Here is a 20,732-nt window from a genome sequence, read left to right as displayed (position 1 = left end):
TGTATTTGGTATGAAAGCGTATGTGTTCATATCTGTTCACAGTCTCACATGTACTTTTTTTTTTTAACTTATAGAAGTGAGTTTGCAGCACATTACCACATTAACAATGTGATGGGACACGATGGGATAAAAATTGAAACAATTGCCCAGGAAGGAGAAAGCTCTGGAACCCATACAGAAAGAATGCAGACGTTCGTCAGACTGTCCGGGGAATGAGGTTCAGAGTAAAAAATGACTAGAAATAGAAATCAAATGTTGTTTTCTATTTCAAATATTGGTTTAATTTCGTCATACTATGTACAATGGTTTTATTTTTAAAACTTACTCTATCCTTTTTATTTTATATTCTAATAATTATTGAAATTGAGATAGAAAATAATATGTAGAATTTTGAATATTAAAATTGTTATTATTAGAATCTATTTCACAAAAATAATTTATTTAAAGATATAAAATGACATTCTTTTTTTAATGTCCAAATAAAATGAACTAAGTTTCTATTTATAAAGTAAAAGAAATGACCGAATGCTTGTACTATCTCCTAATAATAAGTAGAATCTTTAATGTTGTATTGTTTTATCAAAAGGATAATTTATTCCCCACACCATAGTTGATGTACGTTGGGAGTCATAATATATTGTGGTAGTCGTCTACGTACAGAAGCTTAAATAATCGTACAATCAAAACAAGTGAATAGCAACCCTTTGGATTGATCTCGTTGAGAGGAAGTGATGATAATTACGTAACTGGATACACATCAAATAAACATAATGATGAGAAAACTATCATATCTAAGCAAAAATAAATACGACTCACTTCTTTATTGTGTCACATCAGAGAACCTACAAATGTCATAGTCTAAGCTAAGGGTTAGCTGATGGATGAGTTACAGCCGATATTTAACGAATTCGAATATAATGAATTTGAAATCCGATAACACGAAACTGACATGTGGTTCGCACTACTAATTTCTTTTAGTAATTCTAATCGAGTAGGCGTGCATGAGAGCTCATAAACCTAAAATGGGTTCCTTCGTAATTAAGTAGTTAACAATAGGCTAATTTAAAACGACGTCATATAGAAACTAGTATAAATTACCAGGATTTTCGCCAAACTCCCCAACCACCTCTCACATCGTAGGTTTTATTAGTGGGCAGGCTGTAGTTTCCGTCTATTTGTATCTGCACATATTGCTATTAGTTTACTTAACTCCAAAAAAATGGTGACTTCTAGGCGTAAGAAGACTGATCTGCCAGACGAGATCTTGATAAAAATAGCCCAGTATCTCGTAATTGATGGGTTGTGGTTCCTTGCCCCATTATTAAAGGCTGGTCGGCGAGGAGTGGAAACGGTGCTTGCCCCTGAAGTTCTGAAGGTTGCCAGCATCTACCACATCTGTGAACATCCTTCTTCATTCCAAACGACAAGGAAGCCAAATGGTGAACGCCAGGAAGAAGGGATTCACAGGCGTATTTTCGAAAAATGCTTAGACGCAGGGAACAGAATAGCAATCTACAACGAGGGGCTATGGATCGTTGCCGAGGAGTGAGACATTCAGCGCGGTATCGCACTACTAAAAAAAAACGTTCCCGAAGAAGCCGAGTCCACTCTTGCATGTGGAATATTCTCTATGTTATATGGGGACGAGCAGATGGCGGTTCGTTTTCTTCACCAATTTGATGCACATCACTATCCACTCCAATCAGAGGGAGTACGGCTTATCGGGGAAGATCTGTTCCAACGGTTGTGTATGTTTAAGACGGCGCGTAAAAACACGTACACAGATTCTTTTGTATATCCCTCCAGTTCGTTGATCCCTTTCCCGGACTGTGCCATGCGTAGTTGTTGAAATGGGGCAGGTTATCGACCAACACACGTTATTATGACATCATCTGTGTAAATTGCGGAGTGTGGTGGGTGGCCAAATCTATATGTGAAATCCTTTAGGTGTATCGTCGGTTCCCTTCTGTGTTGCGTTTCACCTCGCCACATATGTTTCATTAGATAATTAAATTACTATGTAATGAAGATGTTAATTAACGTGTATGCCAATATCTGTCGTTTTGGTCGTTTTGCTCCTTTTATTTCGAAAATGTCTAATAGATGTCATTTTGCTCCTTATATTCCGAAAAAGTCTAAAATGGCAATTCCCTAGCTTCGAACCCACCGTATAGACGACGTGTACTTAGTTTCACCGGGCAAACACACAAAACTATCAACAGTGCCGGCCCAACCAATTTTGCCCATTAACAAACATAGAAAAAAAAAGTTACAAAAACAACTATACAAGGGCTCGAACTCGTGACACTGAAGGACAGTAAAGGCCAATCCTACCACTGTACCACCGCACCGTTTTTGATATTAATTCCCCTAAAATCGCTAATATAATCTGTAGCCTAAAGCCCTTGCTTTACGGGCTTTAGGTCAGGACCGGCACTGACTATCAAGCTAACGACGCCGTTTGTATCTATTGGAAAAACGACACAACTTGGAAAGTTCATGTTGTTTTACAATACAAAAAACGACACAAAACAGAATGTTCTATAAAAGCTAACCGAATATAATCGATATCTTATAAGATTCAGGGAAATTAGGGTTCATTGAACTGATTCGGGGGAAACAGAGAGAGCCGCTGCCATAGATGTTGGATTAGATTTAGAGAGATGGATATTCGGTTAATAGTTTAACGTTCCTCTTTTCTTTATTTTCCCTCCTTCAATTACGTAATCAGTTTCGTTCTTAATGTCTGATTTGGCAAACACGAGTCCAGTCGAGTATGACGATGCGGAGTATGGGATCCCGGCTGTTTGTTACTGTGGTGAAAGGCCAAACCTACAACCTTCTTTTACATTGACAAACCCAGGGAGGCTCCACTACACTTGTAGAAATAGAGAGGTAAGTGACGTACAGTTTCCCCGAGGTTGAATAAAGATCAGATTTATTTGCATAACTTGAGGTTTTCGTTTAAAAAAAAAAAAAAAAAAATGCAGGATGGGGACTATCACATTTTTAATTGGTGGGATGAAGCTATGATGGAGGAACTGAAAACAGTGAAGGAAGATCTTATAAAGTTAACTAGTTTGAATCAAATGCGTGAAGCGCTTCAGAGACAAAAAGAGGAGATTGCTAACATCTTAAATATGCACAAGGAAAATCAGATGGAGTTGGAAAGGATGAAGGCGTTGATTGCGTACAAGAGTGATGGATTAACTATGGAATTAAAACTGACCAATGTGTTTGTTGCGACTTTGGTTATAGTAGCAACAATGACCTATTTTTTCAAGTAGTTTGGTCGTTTTATTAGTAGTACTTTGGGTTGTGGTTTAATTGTTTAACATCAATTTTTAAACATTATATTTGGTTTAGTCACATTTTTTTATCGTCTAAAAAAAATACTGTTTGAAACCTTATCGTGTTATTATTATCGACCAAACCCTTGAAATTAGACATAAACATTTGTACACGTATGTACACATACGTCTAACAATAAAGGTTGGCAGTATTAGGAAGATGCTTACCAAATAAAAATAAAAATATATAATTAACCATGCATAATACACACAAACATTTTACATCAAATTATTCCTATCCACGTAAGATAGATTGTTGGGATGTAGGTAATGAAGATAATATAAAGAGTTCAGCAACGTGGTTTAGAAGTTTGGAATGTAAGAAACATTGACAAATGGAAACATAGGCTACGAATCGTTGTCAGTCCGCTCGCGCTGGTCGAAGTATTCTAACCGGAGTTTGAAATCTCTAACCTCAGGGAAGGGTGGTTCAAATATCACTTTAGAGACACCCGGTTGACTAACCACTTCCATCCCTCCTGCGGTGTGGAAAAATAAGGAAAAAGGGTAACCAAAATTAGTTTTATGCAGCAATCTTATATTTAAAAGGTGATTGAATTGTTTTAAATACGTTTGCCTAATCCGTACCTCCATCCTTAAACTTGGGCCTCCAAAAACGTAAGACTACAACTGGTTTGCCTCCGCATAGCCAAAAATTGTGGGCGAAATCATCGACCATTTCATCATAACCCACACATTGCAAGTGATGACCCCTACCCACAGAGACACCTTACGTTAATAGCCCGTTACATGTTTAAAGTGTGTGAAAGCTAATAATCGCGAAAACGACTCACTCAAGATTCGTCAATGAAAACCGTATCAACCGGGTTGTCTCGGCAAACCGTGGAGCAGTTGGATCGTCCATCAATATTCTTCGTTCGACGTGAGTAACTTGTCCCATCGTGTCTATGGTGTCATGTCATTAGAATTATGGTACTGGATATGATATTAAAAAACGGAACAACACAACGCAACGTTACCTAAGCAGCAGTTCTGGGTCCAAGGAGACCATCGTTCGTAAATTTGGTCGAAGGGGACGTAGTCGATGTAGTGATTGGTCGACAAGCAACGAATATTCTCCACAACCGTGTCAGCAGTGAATTTGATCCGGTAGTTGGAAGCCACGACCTTCACAGCGGATGTGTCGTCAGTGACGACGAAATTAGAGAAGGTTTTCCACAAACCCTTCTCAATCCCCGCACAGAACTGGGGCAACAGGTCCTCGCTGATTGTTGCCTGCATCTTATCTCCCTACGGTGAGGGAAAAAGTTCAACCATGATGTAGATGAATCATTTAATATTAAGTGCATATAATATGATGATGAGACGAGTCACTTACGAAAACATCCGAAACAACCATTTCAAAGGTGACGATGTTCGCTTCTCTCTTTCTCCACTTGCGGATGATCTTAACAAAAACCTTCCAATCAGAACGCCACGTCTGGAGATCGGATAGCCTGTCGAAATGCACCATGACTTTGTTGCACTTATGTTTAATTTGTGATGTGATATTTTGGTTTTTGAGAGACGAATACATACTTCACCGGGTGTGTATTTGTCTTCTTATATAAGCAGCGAACAAACACAAATGGATTATCCATATTGTGGCTTTTCGAAACGTCGTGACTGCATTCCATACAGATACATCGCATTTAGATAATTAACACGTGTAACTGCCGGTTAAGCGAAGATGATACATCGCATGCACTACTTAATTATGACCCTATAGTCGACGTTATATATTGGCGGAAAATATATTGGTTCATTTAACAAACCAATTCAATGTAAAACTTTATAAAACATCAAGGAATAGTGAATGATGGTTTAACCTCACTAATAAAGGCTGATGTATAGTGTAAATGAACCAATAACGTTGAAGAACTGTATAATTTGAATAAAAATATTAAAGAAAAGCTCAGCCGTTGCACTGTTTAAAAGAAAAATTATTTTAAAATTGTTTAGTAGTAGAGGCAAAATCTTCGTTCTTGGTAATAGAACGGAAAACTGAGGCCTCAGTTGCGACGGCGCATTCGGATGTCCGATAGGGTTGTTTTCCATCCCGAGTTTTTGAATTAAAGTGTTTAGATCTGGGATAAGTACTACAAAACGACACTCCATAGAAGTCGGCGACGGAACATTTAAGGAAGAAGAGATTACAGAGGTCGGGTGAAAACAGGAAAAGGCGACTAGTTTCGATCCCTCTTTCATCACCGGTGTTGAATCAGAAGGTAAGTGTTTCTCTTGACTTCTTACTTTAAATTGGAAGAGAGATTGTTCCCCCAAATTCTATATTAGGTTGGAAGAGTATATAGCAAATACATTTAAGAATCGCTTTGAGTAGCCCAGGATGTGAAATCGATGAATAGTTGTGTATTTGTGGCGGGCAGAGGATAAATAACCCTAATCGTCAACAGAATTGAACTTTGGTAGACATTGGTATTTGGGTTAATTGGTTTAGTGTACGTACATATTAATATGTACGTTACTTCTTGGTGATAGGATGGATCCCAAGGCTGTAGAGATCGTTCCTCAATTGAGCTTGGATCTACCGAGGAGGTTATTTACTCTTGACCATTACCCTCTCAAAACCAAGATAAATGCGTATTCAAAACCGGAATATCTTTCTACAATATCGAGGGTGCTGAGTGGAACAAAAGAAATGGAAAACTTGTTAGAGTCTCCATTTGGGCAGCTTTTTCGTATCCCTGCGAACAAGATCTCGTTCTCCGGTAAACTAGTTCATGGATTTGTTTGCCGTCAATTGGTGACCAAAAAGCGGCATGAGATGTGGATTGTGTTTGGTGGCAATCCAATCAAGTTTGGATTACAGGAATTTGCAGAGTTGACAGGTCTTGAATGTGGAAATTATCCAAAAGGAGAGATGTGAAAAGAGCTACAAAACGGATAAAGGATGTAAGACTGTTTAGGAAGTACTATTCGGGGAAAACAAAGAACCAACGATCTCCGAGTTGGTAAAAAGGTTGGAGACTGAGGAAATGGAAACGTGGCAGAAACTAGCTTTAGCGCTGATAATAATAGTTGATGGAGTTCTAACATGCGCCACGCAACCAGTAAAACCAGATCCGAAGACAGTGGAGATGACCAAGAATATTGATTTTTTTTTTCAAATATCCATGGGGAAGGTTGTCATTTGAACGGACGCTGGAGACTATTACAGGATTTAAATGTCCAGCAGACGTAGACAGCTTAGTGAAAACTTTCAAGCAACAATCAGTTGCTGTTCATGGATTTCCTCTAGCACTCCAGCTGCTGGCTTTCCAATCTGTCCCAGCAATTGCAAGATTAGTACCATCTGACGTTCAAAATCAGGCGTTTAATCAAAGACCGATCCACAATCTGGCTAAACTGCGGCCAATCAAGACAGCAGACATCTTCGCATGCGAGGCTGCTAAAGAGGTATGTACTTGGTTGATATAATACGTAAACGACTTGAAACTATAAGTTTCGTAAAATGTATATATTTTTTTAATCATATTATAGGTGGTTATTAGACGGATGGTTGGTAGTGGGGAGCATTGTGATAGTGGAGAATTGGCGTGGCGGGACGAAGAGGAAGACCATCAAGTTGACAACATTCAAAATCTTATTAAAGCTGGCCACAAATGGGATGAGGCAATATGGATGGGAGATGATGATAGGTGTTCAAAACAGACACGTCCCGAAGAGAAAGGTATTAAAAACATTTATACATTACAAAGGGCTTCACTATAAATTTAATTTTTTTTTAAATTAATGGTTAATTGGTGATATAGTTACAGTTGACTGTCGAAAGAGGAAAAGAGCAGACACCGCAACAATTGACAATAAGAAAGAGAAGAGCACAAGCAGACATGATGTGCGACCGGGGGGTACGCCCGTTGTTGATGAACGTTTGGACGATGACCAATTTGAAAGGTATGCGGCGGAACTAAGCCGGTTCTACAGGAAACAAGAAGCACTGATAAAGGAAAATCTGGCAAACATGGAGATTTTCGTACGTACAGAGATCCGCAAGGAGATAAGAGCTGCACTATTGGAGGTTAAAAGAAACGAATATGGGGAACCTTCTTACGCTTCGCATACAGTTTCAGAGAAGAAGTATTCAAAAAAAAGAAGAGGGAAAACTATAAAGTTTCGAAGAATGAGTTCAGTAATGGTTATGAAAAAAAAGGGAGAGAAGGTCAGAAACAGGGGATGCGCTAACACTGCTAAGGTTGATATGACAAATAGCTTAAGGGTTGTAATTTTTTCACTACTTACATATATTAAATTATGTTGCTATCGTGGTGTGCACAGGGTGATCGGAATACTGATGGTTCAAAGGATGCCATAGATGGTCAACAATCTGTCAGTGGTGATTCTTTAGTTGGAGGCCAGGTAATGAACAACAAGATCCTCTTTAGAATGCGACTCAATCAACTTAATGGGGGTGTTTTTGCTTATGCACCTATCATATACGCTTTATATATTTGACCGTAGGATACAACCCGTACTCATATTAATGAGTGGGTAACCGATAATAACGACTGTGGCATGAACGAACCATCCCCGGACAATGGAGTTAATGAGTGTCGCCAAGATTATGACGCGGGGGACATTGCTGTGGAGCTATCACCAACTAAAACCGTATCCGATGTAAGTATTTGACACGGAATGGAGATTACAACACTATATTCGTAATAAAGCATTGTCCACCTTTAATTGAATAGATATTGCTGCAGCTGAATACTAAAATGGAACTTGATCTGCATTGTAACAAAATGGTAGGTCAGGAAGTAACCATAAAAGGGATAACCATCTGTGGGTTTCATATATATTCGGTTATTTGTTTATCTCCTCTAATCTAAACGTGTGAAAAATTGAGCTTGTACCAAGTTCCTACTACAAACACGCGTCTTAAAAGTTTCATTATTTTGAATAGGTGGATGGGGAAGAACTGCATCAAGAAGGCGGGAAAGTCGAGTGGTTTAACAGTAACGGAGGGGACATAAGACGTCAGGAAGGCGAGTCAGATGAGGGTTGTAACAAAACCGAAATACCTGTAGAAAATGAAACTGCAGTTGATGGTCAACAAGAGGCAAGTGTCTAACTTTGATGATTTCGATTATTTGTGACATTAGTGTACGTAAGTATGAATCTATGTACGTACATCTTATTAGGCCGAAGTCCAAGCACTACAAAAGGAAAGCGATGTCGAGGAGGGCTGTAACAAAACTGATGGACATGTACAAATAGAAACAACAGTTGATGTTCAAATTGCAAACTTATTTTTTATTTCGAATATTTGCCATATTAATAGTGTCTACTTAGATGGTCCAGTGTACGTCACAACTAATCTATGTACGTACATCTTATTAGGCCGGAGACCAAGCAATACACAACGAAACCGATGTCGAAGATGGCTGTAAAGAGACTAGAGGTCAACCAGATCAAAGTCCCGGGGAGGAATGTATTCCCGGTGACTCAGACAATTTAGTGTTGCAGTCGGTTATTATTGTGGATGAAACAGGATGGGCAGAAGAAGTGATAATGGAGATATGTGCGAGTCAACCATCCGAAGCCAAAGTGATAAAAGCAGGGTCGGTTTCATACGACCCTATGGAAGATGTTGATTATGGGAAATTCGCCAAATTCACCGAGTTGATAAAACAAGATAATGTGTAAGTGTAGTATATATTACTCAGATGACATATTGATATGCTTAATCATTGATATAGGATATTCATAATTACAAAATTTCGCAGGATACACACCTTTTTCAGATTCCGCAAGGCAGATATCCTATTCTTCTCTACTCTTATATCGTCCCAAAAATGGGTCCATAGTCAGGTACATATTTTAAACTTTAACTACACGATTTAGGTGTGTTCATGGTTTCTTGTTGGATTTAAATTCGACCGGTTTGCGTTTAACTGCATCTGCAGCACATGGAGATGATTGCCCTAACGCTGTGGCACAAAAACGGAGAAGAAATGATAAAAAAAGGACCATAATTTTGGACTCCGTTCTCTTTTACGAGTTGACAAGAAGGTTCCAAGCATTCAACAGGACCACGGCGAAACGTAATTTCAAATGGGACAAAGTACTTATTGACATCGTCAATGGGGAAAGGATGCACCACGAACCAAGGTTGAAGTGGGTTACAGATGTCGACGTTATATATGCTTCAATGAACTGGAAATCTAAGCATTGGGTAGGAGTGGGCATAAATCTTAAAACGAGACATGTTTCCATTTACGATCCTTTGATGACCCTTTCCAGAGAAACTCTTGCAATGTCCCAGATCAAGTCGGTGATTATGATGATACCGTACCTACTTCAGAGGGTTATCGATGTCAATTACCCTCTCGATCCATTTACCGCTGAAAGGGTTAGCGAAGTAGGACAAAACTTGAGGACAGGAGATTGTGGAGCATGGGTAAACCGATGGCTTATTGCTTGAAGATCACCGACAACAATATTGGCAATTTCCGAAAGAAGTTCGCGATGGACGTCTACGAAGCTGGTATTGGCCCGATAAATTAAGTAGCGAATAAACATTCTTCCTGGTTGTACTTATTACTTTCACGAAGGTGGTCCATATGATCCGTAACAGTCTGTTAGGATGATTTTGGTTCGCTGACTTCGAATACAATTTAATTGCCTCGCTCATCATATCATGCCTCTAACTACATGTTGCCAATGTACGTAGGATTGCTAGTAGGGACAAGTTAGTGTGCTCAAAATGGAGAGAAACTAAGCACCAACCATGCACCTAAAAATAAAGTCTATAACGTTAGAGAAACGATTGTACGTACACAGATGAATATATGTACGTGTGTACACAGACCATAATAAGGCCGTTACTTAGTTGATTGTACGTACACATCTGATAAAGGCCTAACATATACTAATACTGGTTAGAAAGACGTCATAATGATACATATCTAGACCCTGCAATATACAAAAAACACTACACCTAAAGAGGGTTTACAAACAACCGATAGGAGCTATGTGAGTGACCAGACCTCGGATAATCTAAGAACGACATCCTCAAATCCCACATGTTACCAAAAACATGACCAAACACACATCTTCTATTAGCAACACGCGTAAAACCAATCTTAAATTTTGCAAAATCATATTGCTCCGGTAATGTACATGGAACCTAACTTCTTCAACTTTTGGATCCCGAGTTGAACTCAGCTTCCGGATAATCTATTGTCTCCGACGTAGCATCTAGTTGCAGAAAGCAGTCTCGGTCTGGGACCTCATCAAACACTTCTGCAGCAAGTTTCATCCTAATCGAAGGCATCGCCGCATCACATAGGCCTGTGTAGTTTAGTCCAAGAGCTATACACTCTAAGCACTTCAACGTGTACACACCACAGTCACCTTGTTGAAAGTTCTGTGGGAGTGTTTTCACCCGGTAGTAACTAAATGCCGCAGCCCCGATATTCTCATCTTTGTACCTCCGGTGATATGCTTGTATCAAACGTGGGATCATTTTTGCGAACGGCTTACACTTCTTTTGTAGACTCTCGTCGGTTCTACCGCTGTTTATGCTATCGTAAACTCGTAGCCTTCGCTGGACTAAGTCAACTTCGATGGCTACCCAATGGTTGTTATCGAGGTTGTATGGGAAGAGCAGGGTGTCTACGTCGTCAACCCACACCTTGTGTGTCATTCCGTATTTTGGCAGCCTTCCCACATACGTCTCAAAACAACCTTCTCCAAAAACCCATTTATTAGAGGCTTCCATTTGAGGGAATTCGAATGCCCACATACTAAAAAACACTGGATCGAGGAAAGCAATACGATCTGTTTTATATGGGAATGGCGTTTGCGTCCCCCTAATACGGAACATATGCATACATGTAACCATGTGCTGCAACATTAGTGACATCTATCAGGCATTAGTATACCATAGTTAACTGCTTCATATGTTATGCTACGAAGCTTACCGCATCCCATAACCAACCGAATGTTATAGTTGGCCACAATTGTTTAGGGGTCAGGAGGCGAAAATAAAATTCGGCATTTCCAGTGCAAGGTACTTTAGCCCTGAATACCAAAATTAACAAATCAGTTATAGATCGTAGTCCTCAAATCCGAATATAGATACTAATTATATACAACTCTAAATGAAGACTTACAAATCATCAGTTAGGAAGGACATCAGCTTTGCAATTTTCTCAGGACATGCCTCAATAAAAGGATCGTACACTGCGGGAGATAGGACTACAATGTGGCTTTCACGTCGGGTAATTAATGCAACTCGCATTGATTCGTCATTAGGGTTTAACCCTATGTTAGTGCCCACTGGATCTACTAATAGAAGATCAAGCTCTCTTGATGGAGGAAACACCTTTTGTAACAAATATGCAAAATACCTGGCTTTCTCCTTATCTTTCAGTGTATGAGATGATGCAGGAGTACTGGTCTCCTCGTTTAAATCCACAACAGATTCAGACTTTCGATCCAACGAGCCAGGGTTACCACCACTTACCGGATGGATAACATTAATAGGAACGGGTTGAGCACCTGCTCCATCTACTTTGTCATTATACTTTGCTCTTTTATCACCTTCCTCTGTCTCACAACTCTGTACTCTTTTGCCACGCTGTACACTGTCTACCATCTGCTTTGGAATTCGCTCTACACTGTCCTCTGGTTCAATTTTAATACTCCCAGACCACATGACCTTATCCTTAATGGCTAACGGATTCCTAACACAACTAGCAACTTTATAACCATCCTTGTCCGAATGTTTTATCTGATATAGCCATGACTTGAAAAAAAAACATGTATTTGACGTTATATACAAGACATTTGAAATATAATATGACGCTGTTAAACTAGAGACAAAGTATACAAATTGCTAAATTGTGTGTACGAAAAAAATCATATATCAAAATAATTACAAAATTATACAACTTCATAATACTGAAATTGATATTGTTTCCTCGAATAGATAAATACAAAGACTTCATACTGAACAATAGATATATAATAACAATTTTATCAATACGGTAAGCAGATCATACCTCCTCTATTTTTGGTTCGTCATTTCTTAATGTACGAGGTCCTTGCATATGCGCTCCTCCATCCGTTGAGTTGATAACAACTTTCTTCAATAGTTGAACGTCACTCTCAAAGTTACCCATCCTACTCTCCATACCTTGAAGTTTGAACACAACTTCCGCTATTGCTCTAGAAAACGATATCTGAATATTATCCATTTTTGCCCCTAGTGTTTCAACCATAGTAAATAACCTTCCACTACCATCTTCACCCTGCACACCTGAATGCTTATCTCCAGACGCCTTCTCTGCTGAACATTTGTCCCCAACACTTTCTTTCTGCTCCTTCGCATTATTGGGGACATTACGGATGCTGGTTGGGGCTGTTTCAAGGAAATCATCGTCACTTACCCCTGCAACATGTTGCCTCCTCTCCCTCTTCTTCGTATGTTCCCCCTTCCTTTTTTTTACACAATCCCATTCTCTTTCATCCACTTCGCCATTGATCACGTCTAACAGCAGATTATCCAGTTTCTTCTTCAAACCTTCCCCTACACCATACACAGAATACTGTCCTGGCCAATCTGGAGATATGAACTCCAAAGGTTTAGGTACTAAATGCTTCACCTGAAGCTGCATTTCAGATACCATAAATTTTAATATTCTATCTCAAAGAAAAAATGCAGACAAATAATGTATACGTAAATTGAAGGCATACCTCCCCATTATTAAGGAGTTTGCTCCCGGATATGAAGGCTTCGATATCCTTCCTTGGCCTCCCTCCTCTCCACCTTAACAGAGGCAAATCTACATCTTCTCTTACATTCCCGTAGCTAGCCCCCAGCACCTTGACGCTCTCAAATGCCCATATCAGCAATACATGGACACATCCATGGAGGGTATAAGCATTGTTAGGTAACCCAAGGACTTTGATGGAATCAACTAAACTCTTGAATCCAACCCTACCCCATTGAAAACTCTCAAATGCTTCTTCATTCAACGCCCTTTTAGCGTATTCCAGAGGTATCCGACTGTTCCTTTATAAACCAAGCACTCCAACATGAACAAGATACAACCGAACAATCTGCGTCTTCATTTCATCAGACCACCCACGGCAGCTTCTCAAACCGTCAACTAGCTCCTCCCAGTTGGGTCCATTAAAACCTTTCACCTTTAAAGCCGCCCATAAAGGTGTATGATCGACTTCAAACTCTGTTTCATCAATCTTCTCACAATTCAAACCACTAATTTCTTCATATTCATATAGAGAGAACCTCAGCGGCTTTCCTCCAACCAAAAACCATACCTCGGATGGAATGTTTATTGCCAATTGATTGGACAATAGATAATGAATGGTCTTCCCACAAAACAGGTAGTCAGATTCCGCTAGATCCAATAGAACTCCCAGCTGCGAATTCTTTCTTATTTTGTCGTACACCTCATCACCAACTAAGCCTTTCAAACCAGCAAGATTGGACAAACTACAATCATGGTGCATGCTTCTCATCGGCAGTGGAAAATTACCAACCCCATACAACCTACTTGGATACCTCTTGCTTGACCCCATATCTACGACAGAAGCTTTAGTTTTGTTATTAATTCAATATCACAAAACATCTGTTGCTTAGATTAGCAACGAAGCAACATGAAGTCACACAAATATCTTCCGAAAAACAGAGCTCAACAACATACAGAAAACTAACATGAATTTTGTCAGAAATTACCTTCCACAAAATACAAGGCCTACTATGTAATACTCGAAATCTTAGAAAACAGTAAGCAATAGAGACTAAACCACGATATAGAAATTTACCTCATAGCAAATCGCTATATTTCTCTCCTCCTGTACTTCAAACCACCTCGCCGTCAACTCGCCGTCAGTGATCCTCCAGCCAAACGTCCTCCACACAGATTCTTTCACGCCGCAAGCTATCTAAAAATAGCCGATCTCAACCCAACTATCTTAAGACAAACAACACAAAGATTCAAGGGATCGACTTAGGTTTATGATCTTTTTATTTTCCCCTTTTAAGATCTTCATTTTAAAAGAGAATGGCATAAAACGTAATAAAACACACAACTCAGGTATACAAGTAATTTGCAAACTTTTATGTGTTATTCTAGTAAGACAGAAATCTCAACGTGTTAGTCTAGTAATAAACCTACTTTTATATAATATTCTAGGTAATTTCCCATAATTTTATTGTAAATAAATGTGTTTGTCAATTAATATAATAAAATCGGAAAATGAAAATAGGTGAAAAATGTAGTTTTCCCACATGGCCCTAATAATGGCTTGCATAGAAAATTTAAAACATCATATATTATGAAGAACAGAGAATTTGTTAGAAATGCCCGATACTTATTTCAAAAATATCATTTTTTGAACATTTTCATTTTTGCTTTCTTTTACACAACTACAATATGTTAAAAAAAATTTTTAAATAGTTTGAGTTCTCTATTTTTAATTTCGGGATAGTTTTTAGGATTTAAGGTTTAAAATTTAGTTATTTTGTAAATTAAAAAAGATATATTTACAAAATAGACAACATAAAAAAGTATTTTTGACAAATGACACAGAAAAATTGGTATTTTAAAAATGCCCCATTATAAATAACCGGACCAGTTTAACCCGAAATCACCGAGTCCCCAATATTAGGAATATTCATATATGTAAAGGAAGATTTGATTGATACAAATCTCTCATATGATTTGTATCAATCAAATCTTCCTTTACATATATGAACATTCCTAATACCCAAGATACTACTGAAATATGGTACCGACACTAAAAGAAAACATGCATTTTGGGACTATAGTTTGTCACTACTTATTCAGTCGCAAAATATAGCAACGTTTTTGAGACTAATTTGCGACGACTAAGCGACTACAAAAAAAATTGGAGAGAAAAACGTCGCTTATTAACGACGAGACATAAACGTCATAAAAGGGTCTCAAATAAGCGACTACATTAGGACGATTTTGCGTCGAAAACAAATTCGTCTCATAATGGTCACAATTTTGTGACTACTCTGTGACCATCTCTATAGTCGGTAAGGATAGACGCAAAAACGTCGCATATTGAGAACTTATTTGCGTCCACATTTTTTACCCATACCACGTAACAAAGTAGTCACAAATTGCGACTATATTGTGAAATATATCTGAAGACTTTGCGACTAACACCTGATTTAGCTACTCTTTAAGACTGTTTAGCCATTCTCTATATTTTTTATTTTGAAATTTCACATTTGAGATTCATCTACATGTTTAGGTTGAAGTTTATGCTTTGTTTTGCTCACCTTATCAATAATAACTTACTCAAAGTATTAAATTTCAATAACTATAAACTAAACATCCATAACTTCAAATTTTATCCTAAGTGTTACATGTTCTTTTATAAGAATGTGTTCCAATGAAGAAAAATCAAAACTAAGTAATGTAAACATTGTTTAACTAAATCTTACTATTACAAGTACTTTATTGTATCTACTATAAGTTCTCCTTAGTGATTTATATTGTTTATAATGTGTAGAATTCAAGATTTTTATTTTGTGACTTTAATAAGGTAGTCTTAAAATAGTCACATATTGCACAATGTTACGACTAAAGACTTTTGTCACTCTTTTGCTACTAATTTGAGACTTATTTTGCGACTATATTGTGACATATATCTGAAGACTTTGCGACTAACACCTGATTTAGCTACTCTTTTCAGACTGTTTAGCTACTGTCTATATTTTTTGTTTTGAAATTTCACATTTGAGATTCATCTACATGTTTAGGTTGAAGTTTATGCTTTGTTTTGCTCACCTTGTCAATAATAACTTTCTCAAAGTATTAAATTTCAATGACTGTAAACTAAACATCCATAAGTTCAAATTTTATCCTAAGTGTTACATGTTCTTTTATAAGAATATGTTCCATTGAAGAAAAATCAAAACTAAGTAATGTAAACATTGTTCAACTAAATCTTATTATTACAAGTACTTTATTGTATCTACTATGAGTTCTCCTTAGTGATTTATATTGTTCATAATGTGTAGAATTCAAGATTTTTATTTTGTGACTTTAATAAGGTAGTCTTAAAATAATCACATATTGCGACTAACTTGCCACAATGTTACGACTGAAGACTTTTGTCACTCTTTTGCTACTAATTTGAGACTATATTGCGACTATATTGTGACATATATATGAAGACTTTGCGACTAACACCTGATTTAGCTATTCTTTTAAGACTGTTTAGCCACTCTCTATATTTTTTATTTTGAAATTTCACATTTGAGATTCATCTACATGTTTAGGTTGAAGTTTATGCTTTGTTTTGCTCACATTGTCAATAATAACTTTCTCAAAGTATTAAATTTCAATGACTATAAACTAAACATCCATAACTTCAAATTTTATCCTAAGTGTTACATGTTCTTTTATAAGAATGTGTTCCAATGAAGAAAAATCAAAACTAAGTAATGTAAACATTGTTTAACTAAATCTTACTATTACAAGTACTTTATTGTATCTACTATAAGTTCTCCTTAGTGATTTATATTGTTTATAATGTGTAGAATTCAAGATTTTTATTTTGTGACTTTAATAAGGTAGTCTTAAAATAGTCACATATTGCACAATGTTACGACTAAAGACTTTTTTCACTCTTTTGCTACTAATTTGAGACTTATTTTGCGACTATATTGTGACATATATCTGAAGACTTTGCGACTAACACCTGATTTAGCTACTCTTTTCAGACTGTTTAGCTACTGTCTATATTTTTTGTTTTGAAATTTCACATTTGAGATTCATCTACATGTTTAGGTTGAAGTTTATGCTTTGTTTTGCTCACCTTGTCAATAATAACTTTCTCAAAGTATTAAATTTCAATGACTGTAAACTAAACATCCATAAGTTCAAATTTTATCCTAAGTGTTACATGTTCTTTTATAAGAATATGTTCCATTGAAGAAAAATCAAAACTAAGTAATGTAAACATTGTTCAACTAAATCTTATTATTACAAGTACTTTATTGTATCTACTATGAGTTCTCCTTAGTGATTTATATTGTTCATAATGTGTAGAATTCAAGATTTTTATTTTGTGACTTTAATAAGGTAGTCTTAAAATAATCACATATTGCGACTAACTTGCCACAATGTTACGACTGAAGACTTTTGTCACTCTTTTGCTACTAATTTGAGACTATATTGCGACTATATTGTGACATATATATGAAGACTTTGCGACTAACACCTGATTTAGCTATTCTTTTAAGACTGTTTAGCCACTCTCTATATTTTTTATTTTGAAATTTCACATTTGAGATTCATCTACATGTTTAGGTTGAAGTTTATGCTTTGTTTTGCTCACATTGTCAATAATAACTTTCTCAAAGTATTAAATTTCAATGACTATAAACTAAACATCCATAACTTCAAATTTTATCCTAAGTGTTACATGTTCTTTTATAAGAATGTGTTCCAATGAAGAAAAATCAAAACTAAGTAATGTAAACATTGTTTAACTAAATCTTACTATTACAAGTACTTTATTGTATCTACTATAAGTTCTCCTTAGTGATTTATATTGTTTATAATGTGTAGAATTCAAGATTTTTATTTTGTGACTTTAATAAGGTAGTCTTAAAATAGTCACATATTGCACAATGTTACGACTAAAGACTTTTGTCACTCTTTTGCTACTAATTTGAGACTTATTTTGCGACTATATTGTGACATATATCTGAAGACTTTGCGACTAACACCTGATTTAGCTACTCTTTTCAGACTGTTTAGCTACTGTCTATATTTTTTGTTTTGAAATTTCACATTTGAGATTCATCTGCATGTTTAGGTTGAAGTTTATGCTTTGTTTTGCTCACCTTGTCAATAATAACTTTCTCAAAGTATTAAATTTCAATGACTGTAAACTAAACATCCATAAGTTCAAATTTTATCCTAAGTGTTACATGTTCTTTTATAAGAATATGTTCCATTGAAGAAAAATCAAAACTAAGTAATGTAAACATTGTTCAACTAAATCTTATTATTACAAGTACTTTATTGTATCTACTATGAGTTCTCCTTAGTGATTTATATTGTTCATAATGTGTAGAATTCAAGATTTTTATTTTGTGACTTTAATAAGGTAGTCTTAAAATAATCACATATTGCGACTAACTTGCCACAATGTTATGACTGAAGACTTTTGTCACTCTTTTGCTACTAATTTGAGACTATATTGCGACTATATTGTGACATATATATGAAGACTTTGCGACTAACACCTGATTTAGCTATTCTTTTAAGACTGTTTAGCCACTCTCTATATTTTTTATTTTGAAATTTCACATTTGAGATTCATCTACATGTTTAGGTTGAAGTTTATGCTTTGTTTTGCTCACATTGTCAATAATAACTTTCTCAAAGTATTAAATTTCAATGACTATAAACTAAACATCCATAACTTCAAATTTTATCCTAAGTGTTACATGTTCTTTTATAAGAATGTGTTCCAATGAAGAAAAATCAAAACTAAGTAATGTAAACATTGTTTAACTAAATCTTACTATTACAAGTACTTTATTGTATCTACTATAAGTTCTCCTTAGTGATTTATATTGTTTATAATGTGTAGAATTCAAGATTTTTATTTTGTGACTTTAATAAGGTAGTCTTAAAATAGTCACATATTGCACAATGTTACGACTAAAGACTTTTGTCACTCTTTTGCTACTAATTTGAGACTTATTTTGCGACTATATTGTGACATATATCTGAAGACTTTGCGACTAACACCTGATTTAGCTACTCTTTTCAGACTGTTTAGCTACTGTCTATATTTTTTGTTTTGAAATTTCACATTTGAGATTCATCTACATGTTTAGGTTGAAGTTTATGCTTTGTTTTGCTCACCTTGTCAATAATAACTTTCTCAAAGTATTAAATTTCAATGACTGTAAACTAAACATCCATAAGTTCAAATTTTATCCTAAGTGTTACATGTTCTTTTATAAGAATATGTTCCATTGAAGAAAAATCAAAACTAAGTAATGTAAACATTGTTCAACTAAATCTTATTATTACAAGTACTTTATTGTATCTACTATGAGTTCTCCTTAGTGATTTATATTGTTCATAATGTGTAGAATTCAAGATTTTTATTTTGTGACTTTAATAAGGTAGTCTTAAAATAATCACATATTGCGACTAACTTGCCACAATGTTACGACTGAAGACTTTTGTCACTCTTTTGCTACTAATTTGAGACTATATTGCGACTATATTGTGACATATATATGAAGACTTTGCGACTAACACCTGATTTAGCTATTCTTTTAAGACTGTTTAGCCACTCTCTATATTTTTTATTTTGAAATTTCACATTTGAGATTCATCTACATGTTTAGGTTGAAGTTTATGCTTTGTTTTGCTCACATTGTCAATAATAACTTTCTCAAAGTATTAAATTTCAATGACTATAAACTAAACATCCATAACTTCAAATTTTATCCTAAGTGTTACATGTTCTTTTATAAGAATGTGTTCCAATGAAGAAAAATCAAAACTAAGTAATGTAAACATTGTTTAACTAAATCTTACTATTACAAGTACTTTACTGTATCTACTATGAGTTCTCCTTAGTGATTTATATTGTTCATAATGTGTAGAATTCAAGATTTTTATTTTGTGACTTTAATAAGGTAGTCTTAAAATAGTCACATATTGCGACTCTTTTGCATCCGTACTGTTTTATTTTACGACTAGTGTGCTACTCTTATGCGACTGCTTTGTCACTATTCTTGCGACTGATTTACTATCTTGTTTTGGCGGTATATCTTCCCACCACTTATTAATCTAATTAATTTTGGCATTTTTTTCCCCCAATTATTTTGGATGCGACTGATTTGCGACTAAATTGCGACGTAGTTTCGTTATTAACTAGGCAAACCCATTAAAGGATTAAACACTTCTTCCTTCTTTTCCAATTCGATCTAGGGTTTTCGAGAGAAAACTTCTCAACTCAATCCTCTCCTTCTCTCAATCTCCTTCTCGATCTAATCTCTCAATAATCTCCTTCCTCTCCTTCTCGATCTAATCTCTCAATCCAATCTCTCAATCCTTTTCTTCTCGATCTAATCACTCAATTCTCTCCTTCCTCTCCTTCCTCTCATTCAATCTACAATGGGAATAACAGTTTGTCTTCTCATTTGTCAAAGTATTAAAGTTATTTGGGTAACCCTTTTTTGCGACTATTGAGCGACCATTACTGGAGTCGCAAATGGCATGTTTTCTTGTAGTGCGAGAGAATATAATAAGAAAAGTTATTTGCCTAATTGTTCTCAAAACAGAATCATAAAACCCTAGATGTAGAGACGACCAG

At 36.1% G+C, this 20,732-nt stretch overlaps 2 protein-coding genes across 2 annotated transcripts; both read right to left on the bottom strand.

Annotated features, from left to right (window-relative positions):
* Positions 1 to 3,698: 3,698 nt before the first annotated feature.
* Positions 3,699 to 4,824, bottom strand: LOC147927183 (uncharacterized). The gene is made up of 4 exons (XM_087487344.1): positions 4,690 to 4,824; positions 4,360 to 4,601; positions 3,939 to 4,063; positions 3,699 to 3,829 (listed from the first exon to the last, which is right to left on the bottom strand). The coding sequence occupies exons 1-4, from the start codon at positions 4,822 to 4,824 to the stop codon at positions 3,699 to 3,701; spliced, it is 633 nt and encodes a 210-aa protein (XP_087343470.1).
* Positions 4,825 to 10,506: 5,682 nt separating this feature from the next.
* LOC109131590 (uncharacterized) lies at positions 10,507 to 13,919 on the bottom strand. The gene is made up of 8 exons (XM_087487343.1): positions 13,659 to 13,919; positions 13,429 to 13,577; positions 13,071 to 13,383; positions 12,826 to 12,985; positions 12,377 to 12,735; positions 11,486 to 12,105; positions 11,294 to 11,393; positions 10,507 to 11,217 (listed from the first exon to the last, which is right to left on the bottom strand). The coding sequence occupies exons 1-8, from the start codon at positions 13,917 to 13,919 to the stop codon at positions 10,507 to 10,509; spliced, it is 2,673 nt and encodes an 890-aa protein (XP_087343469.1).
* Between the last annotated feature and the right edge of the window lie 6,813 nt (positions 13,920 to 20,732).

Source organism: Camelina sativa, chromosome 15 (genome assembly GCF_030686135.1).
Source record: "Camelina sativa cultivar CO46 ecotype springtype chromosome 15, ASM3068613v1".
NCBI classification, from domain to species: domain Eukaryota; kingdom Viridiplantae; phylum Streptophyta; class Magnoliopsida; order Brassicales; family Brassicaceae; genus Camelina; species Camelina sativa.
Note: the sequence above shows the minus strand (reverse complement) of the source record. Positions and strands in the feature narration are given on the sequence as shown.